Source organism: Elephas maximus, chromosome 2 (genome assembly GCF_024166365.1).
Source record: "Elephas maximus indicus isolate mEleMax1 chromosome 2, mEleMax1 primary haplotype, whole genome shotgun sequence".
Lineage (NCBI taxonomy): Eukaryota > Metazoa > Chordata > Mammalia > Proboscidea > Elephantidae > Elephas > Elephas maximus.
The window spans coordinates 83961979-83982545 of NC_064820.1; the positions used below are offsets into that span (position 1 = coordinate 83961979).

The following is a 20567-nucleotide window of genomic DNA, read 5'->3' on the forward strand; positions in this document are numbered from 1 at the left end:
ACGGCCACACCAGGCCTGCACCACCCTCCCCTCCTGCCACTCAACCAGCTGCTGAACAGTGGGAAGCGAGCTTGTACCACTACCTGTCTGACACCCCAACCATCTGGTGAGGGGCCGTGAATGCTCCCACACCACTGAACAAACATCAAATGGCAGACAGTGCCTGACCAGTCTGCCATCAGCTGCCTCACCAAACCAGTGTATAGCAAAGCTGGGTTGCCTTGTCAGCAGCTGCCCTGCCCATCCAGACAAGGTAGTGAGAGCTATTGTGCCCACAGATGAGCAAGCAGCAAAGCACACCCAGTCTGCCTGCCCTGACATATCAAAACAAAACACAGAAGCAGGATGAAACAAACATACAATCAATAAATAAAGAAAATAGTAAATTAATGTCTTGGGGACAGCAGATAATATATAAAAAAAAAAAAAAAATCAGGACAAGATGACTCCAGCAAGCAACCAAAATTAAGAATCAGATGATGTTCTGGTAGAAGAACTACCTGATATGGAACTCAAAAGACTAATATTTAGGGGTCTCTAAGAGATTAGGAAAGAGAACAAAGAAAACACAGACAAAACTAAGGAAAAAATAGACAAAATCATGGAAAACACAGATAAAACCAACAAAAACACAGCTAAAATCAAGGAAAATACAGACAAAGCAATAGAAGAATTTGGGAAAACAATACAAAACACACCATTGAAACAAACAATTAGAAATCATACAAAAATGGCAACTAGAAATCCAAAAGATAAACAACGAAATTGCAGAAATGGACAACTCAATAGAAGGTTTTAGAAGCAAATTTGAAACACAGAAGACAGAGTTAGAGAGATTGAAGGGAAATCCATGGATGCCATGTTATTTGAGGAAAAATCAAAGAAAAGAATGAAGAAAACCTAGGAATGACTTGGGACACAAGCTCAAAAAATTGCATGTGATTGAGTTCCAGAACAGGGGTAGAAAATGGAAAACACAGAGAAGATTGTTGCAGATCTGCTGGCAGAAAACTTCCCAAATACTATGAAAGACAAAAAGCTGACCATCCAAGAAACTCAACAAACCCCATAGAGGATAGACCCCAAAAGAAGGTCACCAAGACATGTCATAATCACACTGGCCAAAACCAAAGACAAAGAAAGAATTCTGAGAGCAGCTCAAGAAAAACAAAAAGTCACTTACAAAGGGGAAACAATGAGACTACACTCTGATTACTTGGCAGAAACTATGCAGTTAAGAAGGCAATGGAACGACATACATAAAACCTTGGAAGAAAAAAACTACCAACCAAGAATAATATATCCTGCAAAACTGTCTCTCAAATATGGCAAAATTAGGACATTTCCAGAAAAACAGAAATTAAGGGAGTTCATAAAAACCAAAGCAAACATACAAGAAAGACAAGGAAGTCTTTCAGTTATGGAACCAACAACATCAGACAACAACTTAGTCTAGGATGAAGGACAGCATCAGCCAGATACGACCCTAGGTAAAGAACTCTCAGTAATAAAACAAAGCTAAAAGATTTAACACAGGGAAACAGACATCAATCTGTAAATGACAACAATGTCAAAACAATAAAAGGGGGAATAAACAGTGTAGGTATAACCAAAATACCCGTTGCTGTCGAGTCCATTCTGACTCATAGTGTTCCTATAGGACAGAGTAGAACTGCCCCAAAGAGTTTCCAAGGAGTGCCTGGTGGGTTTGAACTGCCAACCTTTTGGTTAGCAGCCATAGCACTTAACCATTACGCCACCAGGGTTTCCAGTATAGGTATAGAACATTCAAGTGGAGAGGAAGTCAAGGAGATTTCAAAAAATAAAAGACAGGTTCAAAATTAGGAAGATTACTGTAAATTTCAAGGTAATCACAAAGAAAGCTAACAAACCTACTCATCGAAATAAAAAAAGAAGAAAAACAAAGACTCAGTAAACATAAAATCTATAATAACAAAAGAAAAAAGTTCACAAGCAAAAGAAACTCGGCACAGGAAAGCTGGAGGAACAAAGAAAATGTCGGCACCACAAAAAAAGCACAACAATATGACAGTGATAAACTCAAACCTATCAATAACCACGCTGAGTGTAAAAAGCTTACCCAGTGCCATCGAGTCGATTCCGACTCATAAAAAGCTTAAATGCACCCAAAAAGAGACAGAGAGTGGCAGAATAGATATAAAACACAACCCATAATTATATTATTTACAAGAGACCCACCTTAAACACAAAGAAATACGAATGTTAAAAATCAACAGATTGAAAAAAATGTATCAAGCAAACAGAAACCAAAAAAGAGCAGGAGTCACAATGCTAATCTCAGATAAAATACATTTCAAGTCAAATTCAAACATAAAAGACAAGGAAGGATAATATCTATGCACCCAATGACAAGGCTACAAAATACATAAAACAAACTCTAACAGCACTGAAAAGAGAAATAGTCAGTTCCATAACACTAGTAGGCGACTTCAGCACATCACTCTCTGTAAAGAACAGAACATTTAGAAAGAAACTTAAAAAATGTGGAAGATCTAAAAGCCAAAATCAACCAACTTGACCTCGTAGACATATATGGAACACTCCACCCAATAGCAACAAAGTATACAGTCTTTTCCAGCACACATGGAACATTCTCCAGAATATGACACATTTTAGGCCACAAAGCAACCCTCAAAAGAATCCAAAACACTGAAATAATACAAAGTATTCTCTCTGATCATAACACTATAAAAGTAGAAATCAATAACAGGAAGAGCAAGGGAAAAAAATCAAGCACATGAATAACACGTTGTTTCAAAACAACTGAGTAATAGAAAAAATTAAAGAGGGAATCAAAAAATTCCTAGAATCAAGCAAGAGTGAAAACCCACCATACCAAAACCTTAGGGACACAACAAAGGCAGTGCTCAGAGATTAATTTATGGCAATAAATGTACACATCAAAAAAGAAGAATGGGCCAAAATCAAAACGTTAGCCCTACAACTCAAACAAACAGAAACAGAACAGCAAAAGAAGCCTACAGCCACCGGAAGAAAGGAAATAAAAGATTAAAGTAGAAATGAATGAAATAGAAAACAGAAAAAGCAATAGGAAGAATCAACAAGATCAAAAGTTGGCTGTTTGAAAAGATGAACAAAATCGACAAACCGCTGGCCAAACTGACCAAAAAATAAGTAAATAAAAAACAGAACAGGAAGAAAATAACCCAAATAAGACATGAGATAGTGGACATAACAACAGACCCAGCTGAATAAAAAAGATGATAACAGAACACTATGAAAAATTGTACTCCAACAAATTTGAGAACCTAGAAAAAATGGACAAATTTCTAGAAACACATTACCTACCTAAGCTAGCACTAACTGAGAACATCTGAACAGACCCATAATGAGAAGCGAATGAAGAGGGAATTAAAAAACTACCAACAACAACAACAAAAAACCTGGCCCAGAAGGCTTCACTGGAGAATTTATACCAAACATTCAGAGAAGAGCTCACACCCCTACTCAAATTATTTCAGAGCATAGAAAAGGAAGGAATACTCCTGAAGCCAGCATAATCCTGATACCAAAGCTTGGCAACCTGTGAAAAAAAACAAAAAACAAAAAACCAAACCTACTGCTGTTGAGTTAATTACAACTCAGACACCACAAAAAAGAAAATTACAGACCAATATCTCTCATGAATATACATGTAATAAGCAAAGCGTTATTGAAGAAAAAGAACAAAGTAGGAGGCCTCACACTCACATTAACTGATCTCAGAACCTACTATATAGCCACAGTAGTCAAAACAGTCTGGCACTAGTACAATGACATATAGACCAATGTAACAGAATCGAAAACCCAGACATAAATCCATCCACCTATGGTCAGCTGATCTTTAACAAAAGACCAAAGTCCACTAAATGAGGAAAAGACAATCTTTTTACAAATGATATTGGCAAAACTGGATGTCATCTGTAAAAAAATGAAACAGGACCCATACCTCACACCATACACAGAAACTAACTCAAAATGGATCAAAGACCTAAATATAAAGCATAAAATGACAAAGATCATGAAAGACACAATAGAGACAATGCTAGGGGCCCTAATACATGGCATAAATAGAATACAAACGATAACTAACAATGTGCAAACACCAGAAGACAAACTAGATAACTGGCATCTCCTGAAAATTAAAACTTATGCTTATCAAAAGACTTCACTAAAAGAGTAAAAAGAGAACCTACAGAATGGGAAAAAAACTTTGGCTACTACATATCCAGCAAGGGTCTGTTTTTGTTGTTGTTGTTGTTAGGTGCTGTCGAGTCAGTTCTGACTCAAAGGGACACCATGCACAACAGAACGAAACACTGCCTGGTCCTGCGCCATCATTACAATCGTCGTTATGCTTGAGCTCACTGTTGCAGTCACTGTGTCAATCCACCTTGTTGAGGGTCTTCCTCTTTTCTACTGACCCTGTACTCTGCCAAACATGATGTCCTTCTTCAGGGACTGATACCTCCTGACAACATGTCCAAGGTATGTAAGATGCAGTCTCGCCATCCTTGCTTCTAGGGAGCATTCTGGCTGCACTTCTTCCAAGACAGATTTGTTCGTTCTTTTGGCAGTCCATGGTATATTCAATATTCATCGCCAACACCACAATTCAAAGGCGTCAACTCTTCTTCGGTCTTCCTTATTCATTGTCCAGCTTTCATGCATATGATGCGATTGAAAATACCATGGCTTGGGTCATGCGCACCTTAGTCTTCAGGGTGACATCTTTGCTCTTCAAAACTTTGAAGAGGTCCTTTGCAGCAGATTTGCCCAATGCAATGCGTCTTTGGATTTCTTGACTGCTGCTTCCATGGCTGTTGATTGTGGATTCAAGTAAAATGAAATCCTTGACAACTTCAATCTTTTCTCTGTTTATCATGATGTTGCTCATTGGTCTAGTTGTGAGGATTTTTGTTTTCTTTATGTTGAGGTGTAATCCATGCTGAAGGCTGTGGTCTTTGATCTTCATTAGTAAGTACTTCAAGTCCTCTTCACTTTCAGCAAGCAAGGTTGTGTCATCTGCATAACGAAGGTTGTTAATGAGTCTTCCTCCAATCCTGATGCCCCGTTCTTCTTCATAGAGTCCAGCTTCTTGGATTATTTGTTCAGCACACAGATTAAATAGGTATGGAGAAAGAATACAACCCTGACACACACCTTTCCTGACTTTAAACCAATCAGTATCCCCTTGTTCTGTCCGAATAACCACATCTTGATCTATGTAAAGGTTCCTCATGAGCACAACTAAGTGTTCTTGAATTCCCATTCTTCACAGTGTTATCCATAGTTTGTTATGATCCACACAGTCGAATGCCTTTGCATAATCAATAAAACACAGGTAAACATCCTTCTGGTATTCTCTGCTTTCAGCCAGGATCCATCAGACATCAGCAATGATATCCCTGGTTCCACGTCCCCTTCTGAAACCGGGCTGAATTTCTGGCAGTTCCCTGTTGACATACTGCTGCAGCCATTTTTGAATGATCTTCAGCAAAATTTTGCTTGCGTGTGATATTCATGATATTGTTCCATAATTTCCACATTCAGTTGGATCACCTTTCTTGGGAATAGGCATAAATATGGATCTCTTCCAGTCAGTTGGCCAGGAAGCTGTCTTCCATATTTCTTGGCATAGATGAGTGAGCACCTTCAGTGCTGCACCTGTTTGTTGAAACATCTCAATTGATATTCCATCAATTCCCAGAGCCCTGTTTTTTGCCAATGCCTTCAGAGCAGCTTGGACTTCTTCCTTCAGTACCATCGGTTCCTGATCATATGCCACCTCTTGAAATGGTTGAATATCGACTAATTCTTTTTGGTATAATGACTCTGTGTATTCCTTCTATCTTTTTTTGATGCTTCCTGCGTTGTTTAACATTTTCCCCATGGAATCCTTCACTATTGCAACTTGAGGCTTGAATTTTTTCTTCAGTTCTTTCAGCTTGAGAAACACCGAGAGTGTTCTTCCCTTTTGGTTTTCCATCTCCAGCTCTTTGCACATGTCATTATAATACTTTACTTTGTCTTCTCGAGAGGCCCTTTGAAATCTTCTGTTCAGTTCTTTTACTTCATCAGTTCTTCCTTTTGCTTTAGCTGCTCAACACTCAAGAGCAAGTTTTAGAGTCTCCTCTGACATCCATCTTGGTCTTTTCTTTCCTTCCTGTCTTTTCAGGGACCTCTTGTTTTCTTCATGGATGATGTCCTTGATGTCATTCCACAACTTGTCTGGTCTGTGGTCATTAGTGTTCAGTGTGTCAAATCTATTCTTCAGATGGTCTCTAAATTCAGGTGGGATATACTCAAGGTCATATTTTGGCTCTCGTGGACTTGTTCTGATTTTCTTCAGTTTCAGCTTGAACTTGCATATGAGCAATTGATGGTCTGTTCCACAGTCGGCCCCTGGCCTTGTTCTGACTGATGATATTGAGCTTTTCCATCATCTCTTTCCATAGATGTAGTCAATTTGATTCTGTGTGTTCCATCTGGCAAGGTCCATGTGCATAGTCGCCGTTTATGTTGGTGAAAGAAGGTATTTGCAATGAAGGAGTCGTTGGTCTTGCAAAATTCTATCACTCGATCTCCGGCATTGTTTCTATCACCAGGGCCATATTTTCCAACTACTGATCCTTCTTCTAGTACTAGGCCTGGCACAGAGCTGGCAATCACTGAATATAAGTAAAATAAATGACCACATAAAATGAGGAGGAAAAGCAAATTTGAAGCTGTGATATGATAGCAAAATGAGCTTGACATCAATATTCACCAAATTAATAGGGCAAATATTATATATGAAACACCAAAGGGGTAATGGAATAAAAAATAGGAAGCAACCTGAGGAATTATAAAGAAACAAATCATGTTGGACAAACACGAATTATGATGAAAAATGCATCACATGTATTATGCATTAGATATTTTGAATTATCTTTGTCACACTGTGTTATGAAAACATCCTTGTGAAATTGAGGCAAATTGACCTACACAGCATGAGAAGAGATACGAATAATGGAAATGGCAGGAAATATGCAAAGAGAAATTTCCAGGAAATCACTTCCCATCAATGTGCTAATCTTTAAAACCAATAGAAGTGATTAAACCATTACATGGTCAGGGTTTTAAGACTGAAATTTTTAATGCACATTTCATTGATCATGAAAGGGAGAAAACTCTCTCTCTGACCCTCCACATTTTCCCTTTTGGCCTTGGATTATGGGACAAGACTTATTTAAAAATATTATTCTATAATAAATGTTGAATTACACAGGGATACTCACCCAAAGCCTATAGCCACCCAGTAGTTTCTGACCCCCTGATGGGGCCCCACCATAGGAAGAATGTCAGGAGAATAGGTGATAGGACCATTGACGATATTGATGATGTCAGCCTTTTTCAAGACGGGCACCATTTCCATGGCAGCTTCAACATGTTCCATGATTCGGTCAAAATCAGACTCGAAGAGTTCCTTTCCAAAACCTGAAAAGACATGTCACTGTCATCAGTGTTCCATAGCTGCACTGACAAATGCTCTAAAGTGATTTAAATCTCTGAAACAGAGGCGTCTGGTGTCTTAAATGCTAGCAAACAGCCATCTAAGGTCTCAACCCCGCCTGGAGCAAAGGAGAATAAAGAACACCAAAGACATGTGGTAAAGATGAGCCCAAGATAAAGAAAAGGCTACATAAACCAGAGACTACATTAGCCTGAGACCAGAAGAACTACATGATTCCTGGCTACCACCAATTACTTCCCTGACAGGGAACACGAGAGAAAATCCCTGATGGAGCAGAACAGTGGGATGCAGATCTCAAATTCTCATAAAAAGACCAGGCTTAATGGTCTGACTGAGACTAGAGGGACCCTGGAGGTCATGGTCTCCAGACCCTTTGTTAGCCCAAGACTGGAACCATTCGTGAACCCAACTCTTCAGACAGGGATTGGACTGGACTATAAGATAGACAATGATACTGGTGAGAAGTGAGCTTCTTGGCTCAAGTAGACATGTGAGACTATGTGGGCAACTCCTGTCTGGAGGTGAGATGAGAAGGAAGAGGGGGACAGAAGCTGGTTGAATGGACCTGGGGAATACAGGGAGGAGAGGAGAGATGTGCTGTGTCATTAAGGGGAGAGCGGCTAGGAGTATACAGCAAGGCGTGTATAGCTTTTTGTATGAGAGGCTGACTTGATTTGTAAACTTTCACTTAAAGCACAATAAATAAATTTAAATAAAAAAAAATAACCTGTTAAGAAGGTACTTTCATTTTGCTAATGGTCCTTGGTATTCAATACCTACAGATGGGCAGTCATCATATTACTGAGAATAATAATTTTATGTTCTTGAAAAACAAAATCATGGAAGTCAACCTTTTTCAATTAATTAAAAAAAAAGAAGTTGCTATCAGGTTGACTCCAACTCATGCCAACTCCATGTGTGTTAGAGTAGAACTGTGCTCCATAGCATTTTCAATGGTTGATTTTTCAGAAGCAGACTGGTAGGCCTTTCTTCCAAGGTGCCTTTGGGTGGACTTGAACCTCCAACTTTCAGTTCATAGCTGTGCTCCTTTCTAATTAAGAGAAAATTTAAATTTATGTCTATTAAATTTCTCATATTTAGTCCAATCACAATTCTTTTAAAACCAACCAACAATTTAGTTTGCCAAGACAGGTCCTTATCCTTCAGTTAGCCATAAAAACCTGCTTCATTCTCCCAACTGAGAGCAAATGGGAGTTTACAAAGCCAAAGGATCCTGGGGAAAAGTACAAAAGTATTTCCAGATTTAAGTTGATGGATTCTAGCCCCCTTTTAACATACCTTTTCAGTTGGGAAGGAGTGGTACAGCAACCTTCTTACTCCAGCCTGCTTCCACACATATCCAAAGGCTAGAGTTCTATGAAAAGAGGCAAGGTCTTGGAGTACAACCATTTTCTGTCTTAAAAAGCACTGTGGTTGGAGACAGGCCACAGATGAGCTTACAAAGAACGTCTCCATTTATACGGCTGATTTCCCACACAGAAGCCGGTCAGCTTCTTGCTCCTACTGTGGACTGCATGTTAGGTCAGTCACAGTAGAGGCATCCAGACTAACAGGGCCAAACCAGTACATGGGAGCACCCAGGGGCAGCTAACAATCTGGCTGTCCTTCCAAGTGATATTATTTAAATATTTGTTTGGCATTTATTTGGAGAAGAGGCATATAGAGCATGGAGGGAGAGCAGAGAAGGAGATTCCTAGATGGCAGCTCAGCCCTTCCTCTGTGATCATGAGCTATTCCACTCAGGCCCAAATGTGCACCCACCTTCTATGGAAGGCAGTTGAGTGATCATTTGCTGTTACTTGGGCATAGCTGTTTCATGGGGAGTGGGAGGAGATTCCCCTCTATCTCAAGAAGACCATCAAAGTATACTTCTAGAAAGCACAACTTTCTCCATGTCTTCAAATTCGCTGTAATATTTCAGTGTCCCAGTGATATTTTAGCTCCCTTTATAGATTCACACAAGTGGTCTAATCTTTAATCCAGATCTGCAGAAGTTTTCTTTCCATGAAAAGCAAAAATAAAAGATACATCTCCCTTGCAGAACTTGGAAGGGAAGCTAGTACCTCCTGCTTTAAAATAAAGGCCTGAGCCTTTTCCATACCATTTCTATAACATGGGAGGACCCTCAGTCTGCAGTAACAACCCACCCTGCTCTGTTACAGACTCCCAGGCTTCCATTCTCTGTAGGCTGGATGTCCTGCCTCAGGTACTTTTTTAAAAATAATATCTTATTGTCTTTTTGGTGAAAATTTACACAGCAAATCAGGTTCCCATTTTAAAATTTTGATATACATTATTCAGGTGACACTGGTTACATTTTTCACAATGTGTCAACATTTTCATTAATTCCATGCTGGTTGTTGTGTTACCATTAATCTAGCTTTCCTGCCCCCTCTTACCTTCTCACCTTTGCTTTACAGTAAATGTTGACAGTTTAGTCTCATATAGATTATTTTTTAAAAAATCTTAGTACTCACTGGTGATACTGTTTATTTTATAAGCGAACCTGTTATTAAGCTGAAAGATAACCTCTGGGAGCAGTTCAGTTCCAAGTTTAAAGGGTAACTCGGGGCAACAGTCTCAGAGGTTCCTTTAGTCTCTACTGGTGCACTAGGTCTTGCCTTTTTTAAGCATTTGAATTTTGTTCTCCATTTTTCTCCCATTCTATCTGGGATCATCTATTGTGTTCCTGGTCAGAACCATCGGTAATGGTGGCTGGGCACAATCTAGTTCTTCTGGTCTCAGGATAGATGAGACTATTAGCGGGCTACTAGATGTAGGCTATTAGTCCTTTAGAATAGTTTCTTCTTTGAGTGTTTGGTTTTGTTCTTTCTCTTTTGCTCCAGATGAGTAGAGACCAATAGTTGTACCTTAGATGGCCACTCATAAGGTTTTAAGACCCCAGACACTACTCACCAAACTAGGATGTAGAACATAAAGTTTAGGAACTACATTATGTCAATTGACCAAGGTGTCCCATGGCAAACCCAGTAAACCAATTCCATGAGGTGTTTGGTTATGTATATACAAATGTTTATATACATATGCCTATAGATACACCTATACATGCACACATATACTATATGCCTTCCTATATACACATACATATCCTCCTATGTAATCACAAATATAAAAGGAGCCCTGGTGGTGCAGTGGTTAAGCACTCAGCTGCTAACCAAAAGGCTGGCAGTTTGAACCCACCGGCTTGGGAAAAAGATGTGGTAGTATGCTTCTATAAAGATTACAGTCTTAGAACACTTTGGGGCAGTTCTACTCTGTCATATATGGTCACTATGAGTCAGAATTGACTCAACGGCAATGGGCTTGATTTGGTTTAACCATACACATATTTTTTGGTTGTTATTGCTTGTCGTTGCAAAATTGTATACATTACAGCATTTACCAAAAAATGTCCCTTATTCTTGTGTACTTCTTAGTGTCATCATTTATCTTGGTCAAGTTGTGCAGATTTCACCTGCATTCAGTATTCCCTTTCCCATTACCAAAAATAACAAGTGTCTACTGTCTAGAAAGTGACACTTCCCATCCCTGGTACCCACCAAAGAATACTGCTTTCTGCACGTGTATCTATCCTCATCTTTTCATAAAAGTGAGATCATACAATATTTGTCCTTTTGTGATTGACTTATTTCACTCAGCATGTCCTTCAGATTCATCCATGTTAAAAGATGTTTTAAGAACTCATCATTACTCTTTATAGCTTCAGAGTATTCCACTGTATGTATATACCACATTTTGTTAATCCATTCATTCGTTAATGGGCACTTAGGTTGTTTCCATCTTTTTGCTACTGTGTCTTGGATACTTTTGTGTTTCCAACCACCAAAGCACAAAAGCAGCTATATCCTAATCTTGTGAATAGACCAAGTGATAAAATGAGGAAGGCAGGAGGTTAGTATGGGCACGTAAAAATACACTTGGGGCCTTTGAAAGTAGCTACAACGTCTCTTCAGCTTCTCCACCACCAACAACTGCATCTCCTCTCTTTCCTCATAGAAGCCTCACTCTTTGCTGTGATTGTTCAGAGGGATATGAGGGCAGTGGTCACTTCAAACCACTTACTTCCAACACCCAGGTGTCTGATAGACTAGTATTATGGTGTCATTTTATTCTAGACCTTTATACCTTTTCATTTGCTGAACCCACCTGGAGGGACTCCATTGGTGACCCAGGAATCCTGAAGTTTCATTTTCTCCTGGCTTTCATATGGACCAAACAAAAGTCCATCCCTTTCCTGTCGAAGGTAATAAGATCCTTCCAGATCACGGAGCACAGGGAGTTCTCGTTTCAAAGCTTTCACTTCAGGTATAGTTGATGTGACAACATATTGATGCTGAACCGGAATAAGGGCATGTTCTAGTCCAATCATTTTACCAACTTCACGAGCCCAAAATCCTTAAAATAAAAGTCATTTAAAAATCTCATCATATATATAAAAATACCACATCTGACAATAACAATGTAAAATAAAACATTTTGGAAGATATGACTGCTCATGGCAAAGTCTGAATGTCATAATAGTCTTTAAATGTTTTGTCACTGCAAAATTGGGTGAGAGAAAGAAAACAACGCAATATTTTACAGTGAATGTAATTAGTGTCACTGAATTGTACATGTAAAAAATGTTGAAATGACAAATGTTTTATTATATTTATATACACTTACCACACACACACAAAGATGAGAAACACTGCCATATATGAAAGAAAAAAATTTTACATTGCTCCAGAGTTGTGAAGATATCTGTAATCTAAAACAACTCCATTCCTGAAAAAGTGTTTTGCCCATAATCAAAGGTGGACAGGAAAAAAACAAAGAACTTTATTTTAAGGGAAATAAAACTGTGATCGACATAATACGTAATAATAATAGTACATAGTAAAACCCTGGAAGTCAGCCCCTCTATTCCCCAAAATCTCCTCTATTCAACTTGTTGATGCCCAAAATTCCAGTCTATTAACTTAAATTTAAAAATGTATATACTTTGGGAGAGACAGCACGTTCAGTTTTATCTGCTTTTTAGAAGTTTAGTTTGAGTTAGTTTTAAGATTCTCTCTTGCAAAGAGCATGAAGGTACCCCAGAGTTACAGCTGAGAGGAGGAGCCACAGCTCATGGGGGAGGGTCTCATAAGTGGGTGGGGAGTTCCAAAAACAAATGTTTCTCACTCCACAACTTGCACAGGGACTGTCTTATTGGTGGACATGAATGTTATTTTTTCATTTGCAAAAGATAGAACAGGATAATTTGAGGCTGTAAGGAAACCTGATTTTCTCTGAGGCCACCTTTAGCATACAGATGTGTAAGCTAAAGTCCAGAGAAGGTAAGAGACCTGCCCAACATCACTCTGGAAGACTGGAAACATCACATTTTTGGTTTTCTTGCTGCACAAAGCCTTTATTTTAAAAACTAAAGACACCTTCACTTGTATAAAGATATTTTAGGATCTAAAATGATTATTATTTGGCAGGGATGTGGTGACACCTCATTTATCAATGAAATATTTTGGAGTAGGGAGTTGTATTTACTTGTTCGTCCTATAGTAGTTTTGAGTATTCATTCAAGTGTTAGAGAATCTTAAGTTCTTTCTTTAGAGGTTACACTCTCTAATTTTTAATCATTTCTGTTTCTTCTTTTTTCTGAATCTAATAGAGAGTTCTGAAATCTCTGTCATTATGAAGCTCAGAGCTAGATATAGCATGAGTCAATCTAGAAACCCAGATTATGGACTACTAAGTGCCCAAGTTTATTTCCATTTAACCATCCAAGCATCACCCTTTCGTTCCATTGTGTTGTTTTAGCCTAACAGCTACTGTCTTGGTTATCTAGTGCTACTATAACAGAAATACCACAAGTGGATGCCTTTAACAAAGAGAAGTTTATTCTCTCAAAGTCCGGGAGGTTAGAAGTTCAAATTCAGAGTGCCAGCTCCACGCGAAGGCTTTCTCTTCTCTGTCGGCTCTGGAGGAAGGTCCTTGTCATCAGTCTTCCCCTGGTCTAGGAGCTTCTCTGTGCAGGAACCTCAGGTCCAAAGGACAGGCTCTGCTCCTGGCACTGCTTTCTTGGTGGTATGATGTTCCCATGTTTCTCTGCTTGCTTCTCTCTTTTATATCTCAAAAGAGATTGGCTTAAGACACTATCTAATCTTGTAGATCTCATTGATGTAACTGCCACTTATCCATTTCATTACATCATAGTGGTAGGATTTACAACACATAAGGAAACCACATAAGATGACAGAATGGTAGACAATCATACAATACCGGGAATCATGACCTAGCCAAGTTAACAGATACTTTTGGGGGACACAATTCAATCCATGACAGCTATGTTATTTACACTTTTATAATAATCCCAGAAATGGGTGCCCATTTACAACCAAAACTCTGATCTGTGGGCATCAGAACTATTTGTTGGTCTTTTATTAATTTAGAGATTGGATTTATTTTTGCTAGCAGGAAGATATGAATTAGCAAAGTCAGGATCTTGTAGGAAAACATAGTAAAACCACATATCCTAGTTATATATACTAGAGCAATTTGAAAAATATAGAAAGTAAAAATATTTAGCCTAGCAATTCAAACCACTGCAATATCCTCAATATACTTGTTTCAATTAAAAGCATAAATTAAAAAAAATAAATTCTGCCACATGGTTGCATATTTATGAATTCTGAGTCCAACTGCTTGGTTATTATTGCACTCCATCATTAAAATAAAATGAAAATGTATGCGTAAGTACCATATAACTATATTACTTCAAACCCCATAGCAAGCTCTATACTGTTTTACTCTATGGTGGTAGTGTCTGTTGGCACTCTCTTCCTCTATATGTCAATCAAGTTAACCTAAATCTAGCCAGGATTATACTTCAACTTCTGCCAGATCACCCATGTAACAAGTTCAAAGGGAAGAGGGGCAAGTATGAAGGAATCATTGTATAATCTACCACTGTCACCTGAAAAACAACTGAAGAGTCAATAATAATGATCATTTGAAATGGCTTCCATTAAAAAAAAAAAAAAAAAAAACTGCAGTGATTAATAGAAATGGGGTTAAAATGAAGGGTGAAGTTTCATGGACAAGTTTGTTTCTACTGGAGAGTTTATCAAGTGACAATGATGGGTTCATTCTTTGATGCAGAATCCGGGAAAATTAAATAATTCTTTTTGGCTGAACACTGGGTTTCATATTAGCACGATCCTCTCACATTTCTGGTTTATCAAATAAGGAAAATCTTTAAGAAAATTTTTCAAAAGTTATCTCAGGCTAAGTAAGCCAACTGGAAGTGAGGTCAAGAGAAACATTTATCACCATGCAAAGAAAAAGCTTCATTATGATAAAGAGCACCTGCCCATGCCCCGGGCATACAAAAACTGAACAATGAATAAGGAAGTCCAAGGAAAAATTGATGCCTTTGAATTATAATGTTGGCGAAGAATACTGACTATACCGTAGACTTCTAGAAGAATGAACAAATCTGTCTTGGGAGAAGTACAACCACAATGATCCTTAGAAGCAACGATGAAGAGACTTTGTCTCACATACTTTGGACATGTTACAAGGAAGGACCAGTCATGTTTGGTAAAGCAGAGGGTCAGTGAAAATGAGGAAGACCCTCAGTGAGATGGACTGATACAGTGGCTGCAACAACAGGCTTGTGTCTAGCAATGGTTGTGAGGATGGCGCAGGACCAGGCAATGTTTCATTTTGTTGTACGCAGGGTCGCTATGAGAGGGAATTGATGCAACAGGGCCTAACAACAATAACATGCCCCTGCGCTGCACCTAAGGGAGGGAAATAGAACGAAAGTGGGATGAAACAGAGTTTGAAAGCTTTGGGTTCTAGAGGCAAACTAGACTATTGCACATATTGCACACCCAGAGTTCAGGGGCATCTAGAATCTGTTTCTCAGCTCTGCTCATTCAAGAATAAGGCCACTACATTCTCCCTCCTATAGGAACACCTATGGTGACTCCACTGTATCAGAGTAGAACTGTGCCCCACAAGGTTTTCAATGGCTGATTTTTCAGAAGTAGATTGCCAGGCCTTCCTTTTGGTTAGCAGCCGAACACATCTGCATCATCCAGGGACCCCACTTATATAGTGGTGTTTCTCAAAAGGTGTTTTACAGACCATCTGCTATAGACTCACATGGAGTACTCGTCTATTTTATAGATTCTGAAACTCCACCCAGAACTCCTGAATTAGAATATTTTTGAAGGCTGGGAAACTTCCCTGGATGATTCTTACGCACACTAGGTTGAGAACCAAGCTGTCTGGAAATTCAATACTCATAATTAACTACTCTCCAAGATGCGTACTGTCATTGTTAGTTGCTGTCAAGTCGACTGCAACTCATGGTGACACCATGTGGGCAGGGTAGAGCTGCTCTATCGAATTTTCAAGGTTGTGATCATTCCAAAGCAGATTGCCAGTCCTTACTTCCAAGAAGCCTCTGGGTGGGTTTCAACCACCAACCATTCAGTTAGTAGTCCAGCACTTAACTGTCTGTGCCACCCAGGGAGTCCTTGGATGGGTACTATTAATCCCCATTTTACAAATGAGCAACGTGCCCAGGCCACGCAGTTGGCATCACAGAGACCCCCACTCCCTGAATAGTGCTGGAAACATACCAGCAAACGGACAAATTTTTACTCTTAGGCTTTGGTTTTCATGGGTATTCTGAGTACCCAGCAGCCTTCTTTTATGACTCCACTTAGAGAAACTTCCAGCAGTACACAACTGAATAGGTAATATTAAAAAAAAAAAAAAAACCCAAACCCACTGCCCTTGAGTCAATTCCAACTTATAGCAACCCTTTAGGACAGAGAACTGTCCCAGAGGTATTCCAAGTCTGTAAATCTTTACAGAAGCAGACTGCTAAGTCTTTCTCCCATGGAGCAGCTGGTAGGTTGGAACTGCTGACCTTTGGGTTAGCAGCCGAGCGCTTTAACCACTGTGCCACCAGGGCTCCAGGTAATAGAGGCCTTTAATTGCTGGTTTCTTAATTAGATTTCAGAGCTGGTCTGGTGACCTGACCCTAATATGAGACATACTGGTCTCCCTGGGGAACCCTGGGAAACCTTCCATCAGCCAACATATTCTCAAACCATGTTAGCATGATGCCTTCCACAGATGGCTGCTTTCATTCATAAAATTGATCATTGCTAGCTTCAGTTCCAGAAGGGGTCATATCCTAACCTTTGCACCCAATTACTGAGGCTTACCCTTTTGGCGGCATCTATCCTTTACATAAGATTTCCTTAAACACAGACTTGTAAATAATTAAACACACGCACACATGCAGTACCTCTCCTGTACATTACTAATTTGTAATCAGGTAAACTTTTTCCAGCGAATTTTTCCCAGTGGAAGAGATACAGGAGGAAAAAAAAAAAATGATTATAGACCAGAGATCTGATTTCAATGACATAAAGAAAGGACAGAGTTGTGTTCTTCTGTTGAGAGGTTATGTTCTTCACACAACTTCCAGCAAGGAGCTGCCTGGAGTTACCAGGAACCAAGGACATGGAGTGGCTGTGGCTGGGTAGAAGGCATCAGGAACAAAGAACAGAGGGAAGCATTACTGCTCCACACAGTTCCACACTGTCTACCTAGTTCCAGGAAATTGTTCTCCCAGGCCAGCACCAGAATGCTGCTCCACCCCCACCCCACACAACTTCACAGCTGCAAGAAAACTTTGGTAGCACAAATGTCCTGGATCTATCTAGGCCAGATCTCTTTGGAGATTATGCTACCGTTTTCTTCAGTAATTTCCTATTCCTCATGGTTGGTGGCTTATTTAAAAAATAATTATTATGGCAATTAATTATGTAAAACAAAGTTTATCCATTTTGGGAAAACAGTGGGTAAATGTGTTAAATTAAGGTCTTGCATATCTCAAAATATCAGTTGGGAATGAGTAGCTGCCTGAAGCATGGTGTTGAGAAAAATGGTGGGGCTTTGTCCAAGCCCATTTGAATGACTGCTGCCATCAATTAGCAATGCTGCCACAGTGTTGGATATGGGAGTCCGAATATATTTGTTTAGTATTTGCCTTCACTATGAAAACAGTCAAATAGGTTTATAGGGACTGATTTCATGAGACCATAAATAAAGTTGCAGTATTACAGGGAATCCTTGTTACTTGGAAAAAAAAGTATGAATAATTTCGAATAGAATTCTAGTAAATTAGAATAAATTAATAAATAATGAATAAATTAGAATAAATTCTAATAGAATTTAGACCAGTGGTTCTCAAAGACAGTGGGGGAGGGGGATATGAGATGAAGATTAGAGTGCAAGTGAGGTTCAAAACAAAGCAATGTTTTATGTCATTGCTTTTATTTCTTAGACAAATCATTTACATTATTTTGAATTTCAAATGATGTTAAAGAAGGCATGAGATTTTGTGCTTTTCAAAGGAGGGCTTGGGTTAGAAATATTCAGAAATAGTAATTTAGACTCTTAAATATTGAAAACATGACCTTTTTTTTGACCACTAAATATGTTTTGTAAACAAAATAACACCAATTGGAAATTATAATTTAGAAGAAAGAATTGGAAGGCATACACGTTTCTGGCATTTCCTCATGGCATATAATTCAATCAGACAAATAACAAAGCTTGTTTTCATTTTATAACTTAAAGAACAAATCAAAGAGCAGACCACAAGAAAATCAATTAAAGCCTCATGCTTATTTTAACTTTTAAGTGAACTATTATGAACTATGGGAAAATATAAATTAATTTATATTTAACTGGGAAAATAGTCCAGTTTAGATCATACAAGCATTTTCACTAGAATTTATTTTCGTATATATGAGAGTTGAAAATGACTTTTCATGCAACCGAACTGTTAGAAAGTGTATTAACTCAAGAATCAAAAGGCCCAAGTTCAAGTTTTGGCCCTGACATAACTAGCTGTGTCACTTGGCCAAGTAACATGACCCTCATGGACCCTGGCCTCTGCAAATGGAAAATGAGTAGGTTGTTAAAAAAAAAAAAAAAAAAGGTTTTAGATGACCTCAAATGTCCCTTTTTGTGTCAATACTCTATGATTCTAAGCTGTAACACAGAACCCTAAAACCAAAAACCAAACCCACTGGCATCGAGTCAATTCCAACTCATAGCAACCCTATAGGATAGAGTAGAATTACCCCATAAGGTTTCCAAGGCTGTAAATATTTATGGAAGCAGGCTGCCAACCTAAAGGAAAGATTGCCAAATATGTTTAACAATGTTCTGAAAGGAAAAGGGTTAAGTCTTTTGACTTGACGCAAATGTAATCAGAAATGAAAGAGAGTGAGAGAACACAAATCATCAAGTCTGCCCTAAAAAGCTAACTGAGAACAAAGGAGATGCTCACAGTTTTGAACACTAAAATTTGGCTATAAGTATAAAGAAGAAGACATAGGAAGGAAAAGTAAAGAATGATTTGGCAAAGCACAGTCCGGAGCAGAAGAAAAAGAGGAATAAAGGAGAGTACCAGCTTTCTATGTGTGGATAACCAAGGACAGAATAGTATCTTACTCACTACAGGCAAAGAGACAGGGGCGGTGGTGAGGGAGGGATTTGTAGCTTAGAAACAGATAAAATGTTTAACTTTGGAGGACCACAATGTTTCATTACAGCATGAGTAGTATGTAACATTACTTTATGGTTATCTTTGCCACTTTAAAAAAAAAAGCACTAATTAAAAAAAAAAGGTATGATGCTTACCTGCAGCATTCACAATTCTGTTTGCTCTCATAGATCCCTGTGGTGTTTCAACCTCCCATGTTCCGTCTGACCTGGGTTTCAAAGAAGTCACTGGTGCAGGATATTTTAAAAAGGCACCATATTTCCTGGCCCCAGCAGCCAGGGCCATAGTTAGAGAATACGGATCAATGTGACCATCTCCAGGATTATACAGTCCAGCTAAAACCTAAATGGGTCACAAAAGAGTCAGTATTCAAACCAATATATAGTTATCACTCAATGTAAACATGTCCTGCCAGACATGCGTAATAAAACTTTTAAAGTATAATCTATCACTTGGCATCAGATTGATCTGCAATTCTTTTTTCTGTATCTAAGATTGGACGTAGGCGGGACTCACTGAGCGTTGAGTAGACAGGCTTGCAGTTGTCTCCAATGTTCATTCTCCCTTTCTCCCATAGTGATGGAGCCCCAGTGTTTATTTAGATACATGGCCACTGAGAAGGGAGCCCAAAGCACATTTTCCAAACTCTGGGGCAGCTATTAGTTCCAGCTACTAGCCAGGACTATTACTAAGTCCTGGTCAATGGGATGTAAGTGGAAGTGTTGTGTGGCAGCTTCCAGGAACCATTTTAAAAAGACACCTGGCATATGCCCTGTACCTCTTCTTCTTCTTTGTATCTTCCTCCATCTTGCTGTCTGGAATGCAGATAAGATGGCTGGGGTGCTAACTGCCATCTCTGAATAAAAACACAAGAGTCACACTCTAGAAATGATAGATCAGTGACCGAGAAAGTGACTAGGTCTCTGAAGTCTTCATGGAAAAGAGCTACCACTCAAGTCTTGGACTGGCTAAATGAAAGATAAATAAACTTCTATCTTGCTTAAATATTCTTATCTTGCTGTCTGACACTTGCAGCCAAATCTAATTCTAACTGATACAGCACTGTTTTTACATTCTCATAAATTATCATTTACATTTAATTATTTAATGCTGTTCATAAATGCACGTGTTAAATCTATACCTGTTGTCAGCAAAATGTATACTCGATTCAATCATTCAACAACTAATTCTTAGTTACTGTGTGCTGGGGAAAACCCTGATGGCATAGTGGTTAAGTGCTATGGCTGCTAACCAAGGAGTCGGCAGTTCAAATCCACCAGGCACTCCTTGGAAACTCTATGGGGCAGTTCTACTCTGTCCTATAGGGTCACTATGAGTCGGGATCGACTCGATGGCACTGGGTTTGGTTTTTTGGTTTATGTG

At 38.9% G+C, this 20567-nt stretch overlaps 1 protein-coding gene across 2 annotated transcripts in view; it reads right to left on the reverse strand.

Moving 5' to 3' along the window:
• DMGDH (dimethylglycine dehydrogenase) overlaps positions 1 to 20567 on the reverse strand; it is an 89278-nt gene that overhangs the window by 44084 nt on the left and 24627 nt on the right. For both annotated transcript variants that reach the window (XM_049866515.1, XM_049866524.1), the window contains 3 exons: positions 19322 to 19526; positions 11747 to 11995; positions 7323 to 7521 (listed from right to left, as the gene is read on the reverse strand). In XM_049866515.1, coding sequence (XP_049722472.1) covers positions 7323 to 7521; positions 11747 to 11995; positions 19322 to 19526 — 653 coding nt within the window. The remainder of the gene's footprint in view (positions 1 to 7322; positions 7522 to 11746; positions 11996 to 19321; positions 19527 to 20567) is intronic.